Raw genomic sequence first — 15,234 nt, 5'->3', positions numbered from 1 at the left:
GAAAATAAATAATAACAACAAAGGTTGATCAAATGGACCAATACGGCAAGGCCGTGATGATCCATTTGGCAAAGTAAATCCATTGGGTATCCTTGTTGGTTTTCAGACAATAATTCTGACGGCTAAAGAACCAAATGGGACAGGCAAAATAAATAAATAAATAAATAAATTAGCATGATATGAATGTGTATTATATCTTATCCCTTCTCATCTGGTAATTAATCTGACAAATTCCCTTTGTGCTAAACTATTTACTTTTAAATGTGGGGAATATGTTCTTGCCTTGTTATTATTAACTTTTTAAATTGAAAGGCTACAGACAGAAATAAAGTGGATGTAAAGTCTTTATACATGCTTTGTATATAGTAATGTAAAGTAATGTCATTTTCTGTTTTGTTTAGAAAAAGAGCATTCATATGTGTTTTTAAGGATTCAGTGTGTCAATGTGTGTGAATGGGTGGATGACTGGTTGTGTAAAGCGCTTTGGGGTCCTTAGGGACTAGTAAAGCGCTATACAAATACAGGCCATTTACCATTTTAATGGTGCACTAATAATAATGAACCTTTGCACAAATGTGTTTTCGGATGTAATGATATAACTATGAGTTTTTACATCTAAAAGGTCGAAGGACAGTTTCAAGAGGGCATCATCATGTTTTGTAAAAGCACTCTTTTCTACCATTTTTACAGCAGCTGTAGAGCAGAGTAATAATTCACTGCATTAAGCCTAGTTTAATAATTACAGATATTTGAAGAATGATTAACAAAGATTAAAAAGCACCGTTAGACCCTTGAGGCACGCCACACATTTATCGAGCACGTCAAACGTGGCATCAAACAATTGTAGCAGACTGTTCTTTAACCATATAAATGAATGAATGAATTGTTAAATGTTTAAATGTTGCTCATAGCACATTTAGATATATTTTTTATGCAATAATATCCTTTAAATTTTTTAATTTAAACTCTGACACTGATTCTTTTTTCTGTTACTTCTAATCACATTTCAGCATGAGTCATAAAATTTACTCCAGGGTAGCGCGCCAGAGACAAACTGTTGTTGCTGTAAAGGCTTACGTGTTACATTTGTGTCCTGAATAATGGAGGTAGTTCTTGTCACTAACTGCAGAACGTCACAGCAAACCACAGGGTGAATGATGTCATTGCCACCGAGGATGGACCCCAGACTCTGGTTGGTCGCTTCATGTATGGCCCCTTGGATATGGTCACTCTGACTGGAGAAAAGGTGAAAAACAGCGATATGATTTATGTTGATGCGTGTGCGTTTCTTTGTTAGGCTGACATTAATCAATTAATCGCATGTGTTATACCCCTGCCCCTCTCAGGTGGATATCCTGCTCATGACACAGCCTCAGTCGGGCCGCTGGGTGCACTTTGACACAGAGGTGACCAACAGCAGTGGCAGAGTCACATACACAATACCTAAGACCAAGAAGCTTGGCCTAGGAGTATATCCCATTAAAATGGTAGTCAAGTAAGCATCCATGTGGCATTCCCTTTACAAAGCGCTGTATTATCAAATAAGATGTAGAAAGAAGAGAAAGATTTCATTTATTTATGCTCTGTGTTGGAGTATGAGCTCCTTGCTGGATAATGCTGCATAAATAGTGGCCATGAAGGGAGTAACAACTAAGTTCTCATTTTTTTTTAATATGTAGTTTCTCCTTTTTTCAATCCACAGGGGGGATCAGACTAGTGCAGAGGCCTACCTGACTGTGTTACCAAGGGGCATGGAGTGTGTTGTGTTCAGCATTGATGGCTCTTTTGCTGCCAGTGTGTCAATCATGGGCAGCGACCCCAAGGTCCGTCCTGGAGCTGTCGATGTGGTCAGGTAACTGATTACCCTTTTTGATTATACATGCGTGTGGTTGTATGTCTACATGTAAATCTTGAGAAGGTGGAAGGGTTCACAGGAAAATACAAATTCAGTAGTCAATACGCGTGCTTTGTTGGAGCTCTCAGTGTTTTAAGGATTTATGCGCATCCTCTCTGTGATAATACCACCATGATACAATTATTCACTTTGATGTGTGCTTGATTTTATGCATTCACATCCAGGCATTGGCAGGACTTGGGATATTTGATCATCTACATCACAGGCCGTCCTGATATGCAGAAACAGCGTGTGGTGTCCTGGCTCTCGCAGCACAATTTCCCCCACGGGATGATCTTTTTTTCTGAGGGCTTAGTTCATGACCCACTGCGACAAAAGACCATCTTCCTCAGGAACCTCATCCAGGAGGTAAATCCTGACATTAACATAGGCATTAACATATACAGCAAATAAGACCTTTTGGTCCAAGCCGTACGGTGAGATCTTTCTCACTCTCTCACTCACAATTTTGTAGCTTTGGGATGTGCTGAATCAAAATGTCACACGTGCGTGACTGGTTATTTTCTCTTTCACCAGTGTCACATTAAGATCAACTCTGCCTATGGCTCCATGAAGGACATTTCTGTTTACAACATGCTAGGCCTCAGCCCCTCACAAATTTATATTGTTGGCAGACCTTCGAAGAAGTACCAAAATCAGTGCCAGGTAGTTCAATTTACATTTATGTACTTTGATCTTCTCACTTCTCCTTGTCAGATTTTCTAACTCTTTGCCTGTGTGGTATGTGTAGTTCCTGAGCGAAGGTTATGCAGCGCACCTCTCCACTCTTCAGTTTGGGCACAGAGCCAGACCTAAGAAATCTCCTTCAGTTCGCATGGTCTTAAGGAAAGGTTCATTCGGTCTCTCAGCGAAGCCTGACTTTCTGTGTAAACGAACCCACCTGCGCAGGACCATGTCAGTCCAACAACCTGACCCCCCGTGCACACCCAACCCTAAGCCTGAGCGAGCCCAGAGCCAACCAGAATCGGATAAGGATCATGGTGGTGGGGGAGGCGGAGGAGGAGGAGGGCAAGGGCAAGGACAAGGTGCTTGGGGACGAGCCTCCATGCATCGCGGAGATACAACTCCCTGACAAGAGACAAGAGATGAAAGGATTGCTGGAGGACAGAAGAGGAGAACAAAGGGGTCTTAGTGTCCAGGGCCAAGGTGACATCTTATTCCATATTCCAGGTTATAACATTGCAATTTGTTGTTTGCTTTTTTCTTATAGTTTTTTGCAATTTTGCTAGTATAGGACAGTATATAAGATTCTGAGACCTATTATAAGGAGGTATATCCTGGACAAGCTACAGGTTGAACAAAACAAATTATTGCCCCATATTGTGTAGTATATTACTGCCCTTTGCAGATTATAGACTGTCCTTTATAGACTTGGTTCAATATTCCATGCATATTTGCTGAAATGGAAAGACAGTTTTCTTAGGAAATTGAGGGATTATTATGCATAATCTTGCTAACGTGCAGTGGTTAGGTGCAGCAGAGTGTGTCTGAGAAATAACACAGACAAATGAGGCACAGGTCTCTTAGACTGATCCGTCCAGAGCTAGAAAAACAGAATGGAATGATTTACAAATCTCATAAAGCCATATGAGACTCTCATACACCTTATAACGTAAACAAAAGGAAAAAACAGAAGGAAAACTGTTAGCCTATCCATCTTGAATAGGGAACATTTGGAATAATACGTGACATAGAGAAAACCTTTCACCTCTGGGTTGGTCGACTCTGTTGTCTCAGATAAACAAACCCAATTCTGAAAAAGTTGCAACGCTGTGTAAAATGTAAATAAAAGAGCGCAATAATTTGGAAATCTCAAAATAGAACATAGAAAACATATTTGACAAAATAATAATGCATTAGATTTATATAGTGCTTTTCAAGGCACCCAAAGTGCTTTACAATACCACTATTCATTCACTCTCATACACTGGTGGAGGCAAGCTACAGTTGTAGCCACAGCTGCCCTGGGGCAGACTGACAGAAGCGAGGCTGCCATATCGCGCCATCGGCCCCTCTGGCCAACACCAGTAGGCAAGTAGGGTAAAGTGTCTTGCCCAGGGACACAACGACCAGGACAGAGAGCCCAGGGATCGAACCGGTGACCTTCCGGTTACAGATGCGATTCCCAACCCCCTGAGCCACGGTCGCCCAAAATAAGAAAAATAAAAGCTCATTTTGAATTTTTAATAACAGGAACTTTCAGACAATGTCTTTTTTTAGGGAAGGCCTTGCATATTTCAGCAAGACCGTGCAGCCCTTTCACCAAATGAAAACATTTGGAGCATCATGTAAAGGAAAATATGACAAACAAAGCCCAGAACTGTTGAGCAGCTGTAATCTAACATTGGATAAGACTGGGAGAATGCTCCTCTCTTAAAAGACCAGCAGGTAGTCTCCTCAGTTCCCAGGCTGTTGTTAAAAGAAGAGGGAATGCTATACAGTGATAAATATGGCCTGGACCCAAGTGTTTTTTGCAATATGTTGCTCCATCAAATTCAAAACAAGCCACTATGTTTCTTATATAGTAATTTATTTCAGTTTAAACATTTATTTTGTGAATACAGTATCGGTTTGTGACATTTACAAATCATTGCATTTTTGTTTTTATTTTGAGTTTTTCCACAGTGTCCAAGCTTTTCAAAATACAGCATTTTAGTTGTCTGTGTTATCAAATCACAACAAAGGAGTACTTGGCAGATTAGTGTTGTTTTTTTAAAACGTTCATGAGAAGAACATTAAGAAAAACATTGTTAGATCTGAAAGCAGAAAGAGTTCAATATTTGCACCATTAGTCCAACCTAAAACTGAACATCAGTAGAGTGTTCAGCAGCACAACAGTGGCATGCATTGGTCCCCCAATTTTTATTATTTAGTGTAGATTAAAGCCAGTCTCTTTGTATCACTTTGTGAGAGTTAATTGTGGCCCTGTCATTTTGTGCAAAATGGAAAATCAGTGTTGTGTGTTCTGCAAATTAAACATTTTCACACACTTTCAAACTGCAGGCAGGCTCTTTCAGACAGCCTATGATCAGACTGCTGTAATACACCTCCTCATGTTACGTCTGCGAAGTAATGTTTTATTTACTGTCACATTAATCCTCATTGAATAATGTAAGTTTCCACCTTTTACTTCCCTGCATTGTGTGTTAATCTTAACAGCGCGAGGCTCTGCAAAGCCATGACGCAAACCCAGATTGATTTTGTTCACTTCTGTTGAGCTCCAGCAAAGTCAATAAGCGTCCACCTTGATTAAATGATGTTCTGTGCTGTATCTGATCTGACTTGCAGTCTTCATGTTTTTAGTCAGAGAGCCATTTTGAATTTAAATGCATAAATAAGTCTAAGAGCACAAAATAAGGGAAAAATGAACAACGGGGGAATAATCGTTCTCTTTTTCTCAATACCACATATTCCTGTGGCAACCAGAGTAATGGGTGCTATTATTAGCAGCAGTTCCCTAGCAGAACTGAATGGAGATCTGGCCATGATAATGATTATGCAAGCTCAACTGCAATGTCTGTTAATGCTTGAAATCCACTCATATATTGATTTAGAAATGTTGTCTGTGCAATTTGAGTTGTGCAAATGGGAAATTAGAACTGCGTTACAGTAAAACTCTAATTCTCCTTCCTCTCATTTAACAGCGTCACCTCTGCCTACTCTATGTGTACTTTGGATCCTCCTGTTCTTTACCTCCTGCTTGGCCCTGTACACTTCGCCACCTGTTCGGTCCTTTTCCTGACCTGCTCGGTGGAAAAGGTCACTCGGTCTTCTTAAATTTGAAACAGCTGCCAAGGACGGCAGCAATTTTTGTCAACGTTTGTGTTAAGCTTCAGTTGTGTCTCACTGTCAAACCTAAGAATGTAATTAAAAGTGTTACTGTACACACATATTTATGAACACACACATGCTCCAGAGGATGAAAAACGATGATTGTGGCTACCTTGAAGCTATTATGACCCTTTTCCAGCCTTAGCAGCTGATTAACAGATGCTGCACGTACCACGGTCCTATTCAGACTGCTGTGCTGAGAGGTGGTCACGCTGAATGACTTCTGCACTGACTCCACTGATGTAAATACTCAACACACATTATCCCAGTGTGGGCCTCTGGACACAGAATCACTGTGACATTTCAGTTCAATCTCTGCAATCCAGAGCGCCAAACACCCAACCTCTCTGAACTCCTGCCTCTGCCTCTATTTTATTCACACTGTTAGATGTTTCCCCTCACGTTGTGGTTGGCTTAGTACTAGTTCAACCCCACCCCCATCCCCCACGCCCTCCCCTTCAACCAGTCAGGCAGAACATGCCACCTGACAGCTGCCTCAGACCTGGTCCGCAGCCGCTGAAGTACTGTGGTGTGCACGGCTCGGCCCCCGAGGTTGCATTTGCACTACCAAGCAGTGGCTCTCGATTTAGCTGCAGTTCGAGCTTCAGAAACAAAGAGATGCATTTTGGTGTATTTGTAGTTCTTGTCACTGCTTGTTGGTTACTGTAACTACTGAACAACTGAATAAATAGTTCATAGAAAAGTGTTAATTTTACCGAAAATGTTTTCTGATTGATAGACACAGCCGTGAAAAGGTGATCAAAACATGTTTGCCTAAATCATTACAGTGAAAGCATAATTAGAATAGCAAGTATTGATTGGTAGTTGACTGGTAGTTGCAGTGCACTTTTTCAGGGTTTAAATACCTCCACACTCTTCGCAGTCAAATTCAGAATTTTAACTAGTTAAATATTTGCTGCTTAAATATTTCAACATTGCTTCTTCATGTCACTAAAAAGTAACACGACAAAGAACATGGAAAAATAACTTTTATCTCAAACGTGTTTTATCATTTACACTGTGTCATTCTCACTTTGGATAGCATCAAACTATACAAGACATGCAGACTTAGTAATCATGGTAATAAGTGCTAAAAGTGACAAGATTATATAAAATCTTATGTATAGAAGTTGTTATATCTGAATAAAAAAACCTTTAAATATGTCCTCTTATTTTCAAACATTCAAACAAAAAACATCAGTGCGTTGGTTTAACTAACTGACTTATAAAGTCTGTAACTGCTTTGCAAGTAGAGGTCACTGCAGAACACAAATGGGCCACAACCGCTGGCCATCCCCCAGCTGTTAGGCAATGTCAGATTAGAGTTAGTTAGAGACAACATGTGTGGCTCCAGCCAACCACAACAAATGCTCATGGCACAGCCACTTCAGTTGATAAGTGCACACATTGTGCTGTGCTGAGTCTCATTCTTGTATCTGAAAGTGTAAAAATTAAACCAAGTTCTCTCTGAAATATTTAATCCCAAAATTTCAATACAATGTTAGCTGTGTAGCTCGCAGAATTGTATAATAGACACAATCGGTTCTACCAGGATGCCCTTGTGTCCATTTATTACAGCTGCCCTGGACCCAATAGATTTGTGATAAAATCAGATGCCGTCTTGTGCACTTGAGGTTGAATTGAGTCTTATTGTGGTCATGTTTAAAAATCTGTGCAAGTTGAACATATTTTTCTATGAGCAAATATTGTAAATAGAAATATTTTCGATGTATGTTTTTGAATTTTTGGTTGTTTTACTTGTAGAATTGTTGATTTTTGCCTTAAACTGTATTTGATGTTGTGTAGGAATACAAAATAATTTGTTTTGTCAAAGTATTGAGTTTTATTGTTACTTCATGACAAAGTGCATTCTATCTAGTTGATCAGATACAGTATATATGTGTGTGTGTGTGTGTGTGTGGATGTGTGTATGAGTGTGTGAGTTTAGTGGCATTTGTTGTATAGTTGTACTTACTGAGAACATGAAGACAGCTATGATAAGTAAATGCCTCTGCAGAGAAAAATCAGACCAGTGTTAATATATCTGCACGATCCAACTGCAGCTCAATACTGCCGATTTTTCAGAAGGGAGCATGTATTTTTTATAATGCTTAGATTAAGCAGGGCATCAGGGGGATACTTGGTTGAGGTTTTAAATGCTTACCTTGAAAGTAAAAAAACCATATGAGCTCTTTGGGTGTCTTGTTTTAACTTAAAACCTGCATGGAGCGGAACACGAAAGCCAGGTTGGATCTATTCTTGACTCCTCTGCCTTTGACGGTCCATTAGTTGATTAAGTGATCACTAATAAGTATGTATGATTCCCTGTAGTTCAGCCCCGTCATTACAGTGCACCAATTAGCATTAGCTGGTAACTGTATATTATCTCAGATTCAATGCTGAATTACTCAGTTTTGTTTTGTATTTAAACAGTTCATATTAAAGCATACCAATCATTCCAGTCAATGTGCACACAGTTATCAAAGTGAATCAAAGTGTACAAAACATGCGTTTTATTTTGATGTACAAAGAATATACTGAAGGATATACTGAAAATCTAGTTGGAATTTCACCACAACAGTGTTAGTAAATGGCAAATAATAATCTAATGGTTAGATGGTGGCTGTTCTGAGATTGATTGGATGCTGTAAGCAATAACTATCAGTTGCCACGTTTGAGGTAACACAAGCATGACAATGTCATGTAACAGCAAAGTATTTAATGTTAAAAGGTGGGGAATGATGATTCGTGGACATGCTGTAATGATACTACACAGTGAGCAAGATCCAAATCAGTAAATTTATAATAAATATCTAAAGAGCGAAAATACTCTTACCTGTATGGTCCATACTCTCATCGACAGAGAATTGTTAATAAAGAGTGAAGTTAGTTTCCATTTTTCCAATAAAATGTTAAACAGTTTTTAGTTAATTAAAAAAATGTTTTTGAGAAAAAACACAAAAGAGGGAGCATCGTATTACTAACCTCTCACTAAGTGCTAATTAATGCTGTCAAATTAGTATTCTCCAAATTATGTCTTGGGTACTGACCTAATTTGCCATTTATTAACAATTTGTATGACTATAGTCAGTTATTCAACTTGGTGTTACAGCTTCTTTTAAAGAAAATAGCTCTTGTTTATTCTGAAGTCTTAGTTTTTTACATTGCCCTCTTGACCAAAGAGGGGGAAAAACTCCTGGTTTCAGTGCTGCAACGTTTGTTGTTTTGTACATATCCCCTGTGATGATGATGAACATGTTATTGTGTTTACTGGACTAAGTCCATCTTTCATTAGTGCATAAATAAAGATATTTCACAGTGGAAGAATTTAGCTTTGCTGCAGGAGTGTCTTATTATATATTCCACATCCCCCTTATCTCTGGAGACGGAGGGTGAATCACCTCCGATAAGCTTCTTCAAGGTCAGGTGCTTTACTGAAGGGCATCAGAGCTGAGTGCAGATCTTATTATCGCTTATTTTATATTTGTAAGGCTTGCTGCAAGTCAAACTTTTAAATCTCATTCAAACTTATTTTTGTTAACTTTCTAAACAACATGAATCAGTGTAATTCAGCCTACATCATGCAGAATATTTATGCAATACTCGCATTTATTTGTAATAAGCTGTGGACTTTATTCTACCCCACACAATGGTTACAGCTTAGTCAATAATTTGCTGACTTTGAGTTTGAATATTCATTGACAGTTTTTACACTGTGGCAGATTTTGTTGACTGCATCTAAAGCCAAAATTGAACTTTTTTTTTGTCAATATTTCTATTCATTTTTTTCTTTTATTATTTTTTAACAAATCAGCAATAGCACAGAACAAGGAAATACAATGAGAAAAAACAGGACAAGGTGAAAACAGGATAAAAGGAGAATTTTTATTGTATTTCGAATGGAAGACAAACAGCACGTCTGACAACAATAGCCACAACATCTTGTATAGACACAATATAAATACGTAACACAGAAACACACGCTCACACAGAGCATTTTTTTTTTTCCATTCAAAAATGTTAACACACGATTCCAAGATTTCTCAAATTTATTATGTCTGTTATTGTTGAGAAGTCTTACCCTCTTCAGATGTAACACATATTTCTCCCTTCCAAAACTCAAATGCAGTCCTTTTTTCCGCTACTGTAGTATTAAATCTTTTGCTATGATATTCCAAACAGAATTGAAATCCATTCATACGTGTTTACAGGTTTTAAATAGCTGGTCACCCCAAAGATAGCTGTAAATGCATCAGAATCCCAGCTCTTCCCAAATACTTCACAGTAACAGCAAAACAATGGTTAGTTTTTCACATGTTCAGAAATAGTGGGTCAAGTTACCCATGAAAGATATGCATCTGTCTTCACTTGTTCCATATTTTGTCATGTATATATCTTATTCCAAAAACAAAAGTATTCACTTTTATTTTTCTTTTCTTTGACACTTAAAATCTCTTGCACATCCTATTTCCACCAACCATCTGTTAGATGTTTCTACAACAGTTCATTGGACATCATTTGGAAAAACACACCTGTCTATATAAGGTCCCATTGTTGACAGTGCACATCAGAGCACAAACCAATCCATGAAATCAAAGGGATTATCTGCGACCTCTGAAGCCTCCATCATTCGTAAATGGAAGCAGTTTGGAACCACCAGGACTCTTTGTAAAGCTGACCACCCAACCAATCTGGGCTGTTAGGATAGAAGGGCATTAGTCAGGGAGGTGACCAAGAAACTGTTTACCTTGACAGAGCACATGTAAAATGGCTGGACACAAAATTCAAAGGTAAGATACTAGTGGGGAATATCCCTAATGTTGCAGGTTTCTACTGAAGCAAGGCACCATGTGAAGTTATCGAAATAATTAGAGCACACCATTAGAATGTAGCTACAAAATTTCATTAATGTATCAAGTTCAGTGTATCCAGTAGTTATTTCACTAAAGACAACAGATGTGAACCTGATGGACAGCCAAAATCTAACGAATAATAGTTTTAAAGTTTTAGTAAACCAAATGATAGACAACTGATCAATAATATGGGATTAATATTGAAATGTAAATATGTACAGATCCTATCTGCCATGACATATTATAGAAAAGACTTGTTTTAATATTTGTCATACAGGTCATATACAGTTACACAAATACAATAACCATGCCTAAATGTTAGCTACACATACAAATTACTGCACTTTATCTGTCCAATCTAGTGTAAGCTACCATTTCTGCATAGCTGAATTGAGGTAACCTATCATGAAGTAATTTCAATTATATTAATGTCAGAGACATTTTCATAACTCAGCCATTGTTCAGCTTGTTGAATGTCGTTGTTTAAACAAATATTTCAGAAATACCACATGAACTCAGTTTTCCAGTTCAACAAACCCTGAAAACAATAATTTAATCAAATTTTCGAACTGCTTTGATCAAACTGAAGGCAATGAGGACAGTTACGGGGATATGTAAGCTCATTATTAAATGTTTTATTTCACCTCAGACATTTGGCATAATGAGCTGGAGCTGTGATTCTCAAAGCCACATTTAAGCCTCATTAGTAACATATGGTCTGGGAAAACAGGCAAGAAATTCACCCATTGAAAAGAAGAACTACTGCTCCCTTATTCCAAGATCTACGATCCACATAAAAGAAAATTAAAGTGAGCTACAGAAAGTATGAGTGAACCTTGGCAAATGTTTCTGGCTCACAGGCCTCTTAATCTGTGTCCTTATGCTCTCAGTTCAGCAAAAAAAACAACAACAAAAACAACAACAACAAAAAATAAACATTCTGATATGAATATATTGCTAAAAATACCCTGCATATGTTGTCATATACATTTGTCTTATGTCATATATATTTTGGGGGGTCCTCTATGACTAAATGAAAGTAACACAGATGAAACATTAAATTATATATTTTTAATATATATATATATATATACACATTATATATTGAATATACATTTCTATTTATATATATTGTTTAATAACCAAATTTAAACATCCAATAACAAACCAAATAAGGCCAAAGCTATAAAAGATTACCACATTTATTAAAAGGCCATCACATTTAAAAGTGAAACAGAATCCATGTACATACACAGTGACTAATAACAAACAGTTTTCACAGGACTCTATGGAGTCCTATGAAAAACTAAAAATTTCCTTTTAAAGGGTAAAGTTAGGCTTGTATAGAAGGGTTGCCAGGAGTAATCCTTTTCCCTCTATATAAGAATCTGGCAGCACAGCTCAGGTTTGCAAAGCTGTATCTGAACAAAGACATCTTGAACAAGGACAAGGAAGACCAAATTGGAGATGTTCAGCCATAATGATCGGCACCACATTCAAAGAAAAACAAATTAAATGGAGCATATCAGCACAAACACAGTATACCAACTGGCAAACACAGTGGTGGAGGTGGGATGATTTGTTGTTGTTTTTTACAGCTACAGAAACTGCAGCCCTTGTAATCATTCAGTTAACCAAGTATTCTAGAGTCAAATGTTGTTTGACAGCTACAGCTTGGCTGAAATTGGGACAAGCAACAAGACAATGATCCCAAGCACAGCAGCAAATTTAGAGCAGAATTACTAAAAAAGAAAATTATCAAGGCCTTGTTGTGGTGTGACCTTAAGAGAGCTGTGCACAAACCGCAATGAACTAAAGCAATGTTGTAAAGAAGAGTGGGATAAATTTCCACAGTGATAAAAAAAAAATGCAGAAAATGATTTCTTAAAGTTATGGCTACTAAAGGTGCATCTACGAGCTATTGAATTATGGAGAGTACCCAATTATTTTCTGTCTTTTTCCCATAAATATATTTATCAAAAATCTGTTACTGCATAACGGATAATCGACAATATGTTAACATGAATATATATATAAGAGCCTAACCAGAGATGGGAGATACAAAATAGCTTCAGCTAGGAACACTTTACATGAAATGGTTTGCCTTGCATCTCCCTGTACTCACTCCATTGATTAAATGAATAATTATTGCAAATCAACAAATAAATAAAATAAATGTCAACATGAGTATTGATTACATAAAGTGGATTTCTGCAACCCTAATTGACTTTCTGTGTTGTTTTATTTTTCTTGTCAGACCACAAAGTCTGGATCTTTTTAAAGATTGATGGATATGACTTGTGAATGAATGACCAAATTTAGTTTTCTCAGCGTGTTGCACATTCAAAGTGCAATCAAAGAATTGCCCAGCGGGTTGAGACATTCAGACAACTGCTCATTAGGTTTCCTACGTAACTTCACCCCATGCATATCTAAGAGTACAACACACTGATTGTGTAAGACAGAAATTGTCGTTCTTAGGTGATCGTGTTTATGCAGCGTATGCTCTGCAAAGTAAATCAAGTCAGTTACCTAGCAGCAACTTAACAATGACCACAACCTCCAGCTCTGCACAGCAGCCGCACAACTGAATCAGCCTTATTGTCATTCCAAAACAGCAGACTGTGGTTTAATTTGTCCTGTGATCTAGCAGGTGATTTCTGGATGACAGCAATGAGGAAGGCATTAAAATCTGAATAGATGAACACTCAAGAACAGCCCGGGGACAGAGAAAAAGAGATGTAGAGAAAGATTTCTTGGAGCCAGGCAGACTAGCTTTTTGCAACACAAATTACCCAACATAAAGTAAATCACACTCTACAGATTCTTAGCTAAAGCACCATCCTGGACTTAAATTTTATTGTTTTACATAGGTCAAATTTGTTTACTATCAGATCTTGCAAAATCTAAATTTATCCACTTTAGTTTTTGGGCATGGTCACTGTATTACTTTGTTATAGTTCATGAGACCCAGTGTAGTTTTTCAGTGTAGCTGTCCTTAGGCATGGTGATCCTGGGTAAAGTGGTTTTACTGTTTGTTGAAAGTTTTTAAGATTACTAAAGTGATGAATTTCAGCAAGATTAAAAATAGGCCACAAAATCACTTTGGAGGACACCATGGTGGTTTGAAGCTTGGGCACTTGGATGCATGCAAAATCCTGTTACATTAGCCTGCAACCCATCCTCTGAAATCAGTTCTGGGTAACAAGAATTTGGAAACTCGCTGCTCTATATTACTTTTGGTGGGGGAATCTGTAGATTGCATTTCAGAAAGCAATTATGCAAAATGCCCCCAGGGAGAGAGGGTCAGATGCTGAAGCCACATATCACTGCTCTCACTGGCATCAGATGTGACAGACTGTGTCCCTTCATGGCAAAGCTCACATCTTTCACTGTCATCGTTAACCAAAGTTATCAATATTTTACTGAACTTAATGGTCTGACTGCTCTGAACAAAAGAGGGTTAGGAGCCTTTCATCCTCTTTATATTTTTTGATTGTTATGCTAGTCAGTGGAGACAAGCTTTAAAAGTAGCATCCTCTGTTTTTTCTCTTAAAGCAAGATGTCTCTTTTATGTGAAACAGCTTTTCGCTCTGAATGGTTTTTACAATTCTGCCATTTCTGTATTGAATTTGAAACGAATGAAGGTAAACATGGACATTTTTTGAGCTGTCTTTGTAATGTTTTGTCAGCTCCGTAGCTCATTAACACCAAACCTGTTTCACTCACAGCACTGTGAGAGATAAAATACAAGTGAATAATTAAAAGAGAAACAAATGCATGAACAGTGTCTCCTCAGACGTTTGACTTATTCAGATTTGTATCAAATACACTGTATAAGTTTGCTTAGCAAATAATTAAAGTGGCTAACTTTAAATCCAGTTCTAAATGGTTTTATCCAATCATTCCTAATGCTAAACTTATAGAGTTACAAGGCTTAAACAAAATGTCACAGTTAACTGTGAGATATCAAATAATTTTTTTATTGTTTTTTCAGTGAAAAACAAGAATAAGCATAACTCGAAAGTATTCGCAGTTACTGTTTCATAAAGTCTTCACAGTTTAAGCAATGATGCATGCTTCATTGATTTGAGGCAGGGACACAGCAAGGCAGATAGGAAAAATTAGATGAGATGTCGTCAACTGGACTCTCCAAACACAAAAGCCAGAGCAGTGTTTTGGAAAATAATAACTGACAGATACAAATCACTGGCACTACAACACATGGTATCCGTGGCGCTCATTCCAGCAGTCTGATTGATCTAGCTGAAGTAAAGCCTGGAAGGCTTCAGGTTGTCACACTCAGCGGAGCCCATTGCATCTTGGAGGACATGCAGAATGGTTTGCTCATTCTTCCCTGTCACCAGCTGCACAGTTATAGCTGGAATTCACTCACCTTTTTTTGGATTGTGAGATTAAGGAAGTGCACAAACAATCCTTTTGTGACATGAAAAATGATCAAGGTTGTCGAATCATTCACTTTGAATGATTCAACAAACCTTGATATATTATATATATATATATATATACAGAGATCTCTGATGTTATTCCCGGGATCTGCTGGAGCCACTCGCCTAGCTTGGGAGTCACCGCACCTAGTGCTCCGATTACCACAGGGACCACCGTTACCTTCAC

At 37.9% G+C, this 15,234-nt stretch overlaps 1 protein-coding gene across 4 annotated transcripts in view; it reads left to right on the top strand.

Moving 5' to 3' along the window:
- The window catches only part of pitpnm3 (PITPNM family member 3), a 115,567-nt gene extending 106,490 nt beyond the window's left edge, over positions 1-9,077 (top strand). For 3 of the 4 annotated variants that reach the window (XM_014336715.2, XM_005932030.3, XM_005932031.3), the window contains exons 14-20: positions 1,130-1,246; positions 1,347-1,495; positions 1,703-1,852; positions 2,080-2,263; positions 2,432-2,560; positions 2,646-3,061; positions 5,560-9,077. In XM_014336715.2, coding sequence (XP_014192201.1) covers positions 1,130-1,246; positions 1,347-1,495; positions 1,703-1,852; positions 2,080-2,263; positions 2,432-2,560; positions 2,646-2,987 — 1,071 coding nt within the window. In that variant the 3' untranslated portion in view covers positions 2,988-3,061; positions 5,560-9,077. Of the gene's footprint in view, positions 1-1,129; positions 1,247-1,346; positions 1,496-1,702; positions 1,853-2,079; positions 2,264-2,431; positions 2,561-2,645; positions 3,086-5,559 lie in introns of all 4 variants that reach the window. The other variant, XM_014336714.2, reaches the window with a different exon arrangement.
- Positions 9,078-15,234: the final 6,157 nt, after the last annotated feature.

The sequence above is a fragment of the Haplochromis burtoni genome, unplaced genomic scaffold, assembly GCF_018398535.1.
Source record: "Haplochromis burtoni strain Fernald_Lab_line unplaced genomic scaffold, NCSU_Asbu1 Contig_144, whole genome shotgun sequence".
NCBI classification, from domain to species: Eukaryota; Metazoa; Chordata; class Actinopteri; order Cichliformes; family Cichlidae; genus Haplochromis; species Haplochromis burtoni.
Note: the sequence above shows the minus strand (reverse complement) of the source record. Positions and strands in the feature narration are given on the sequence as shown.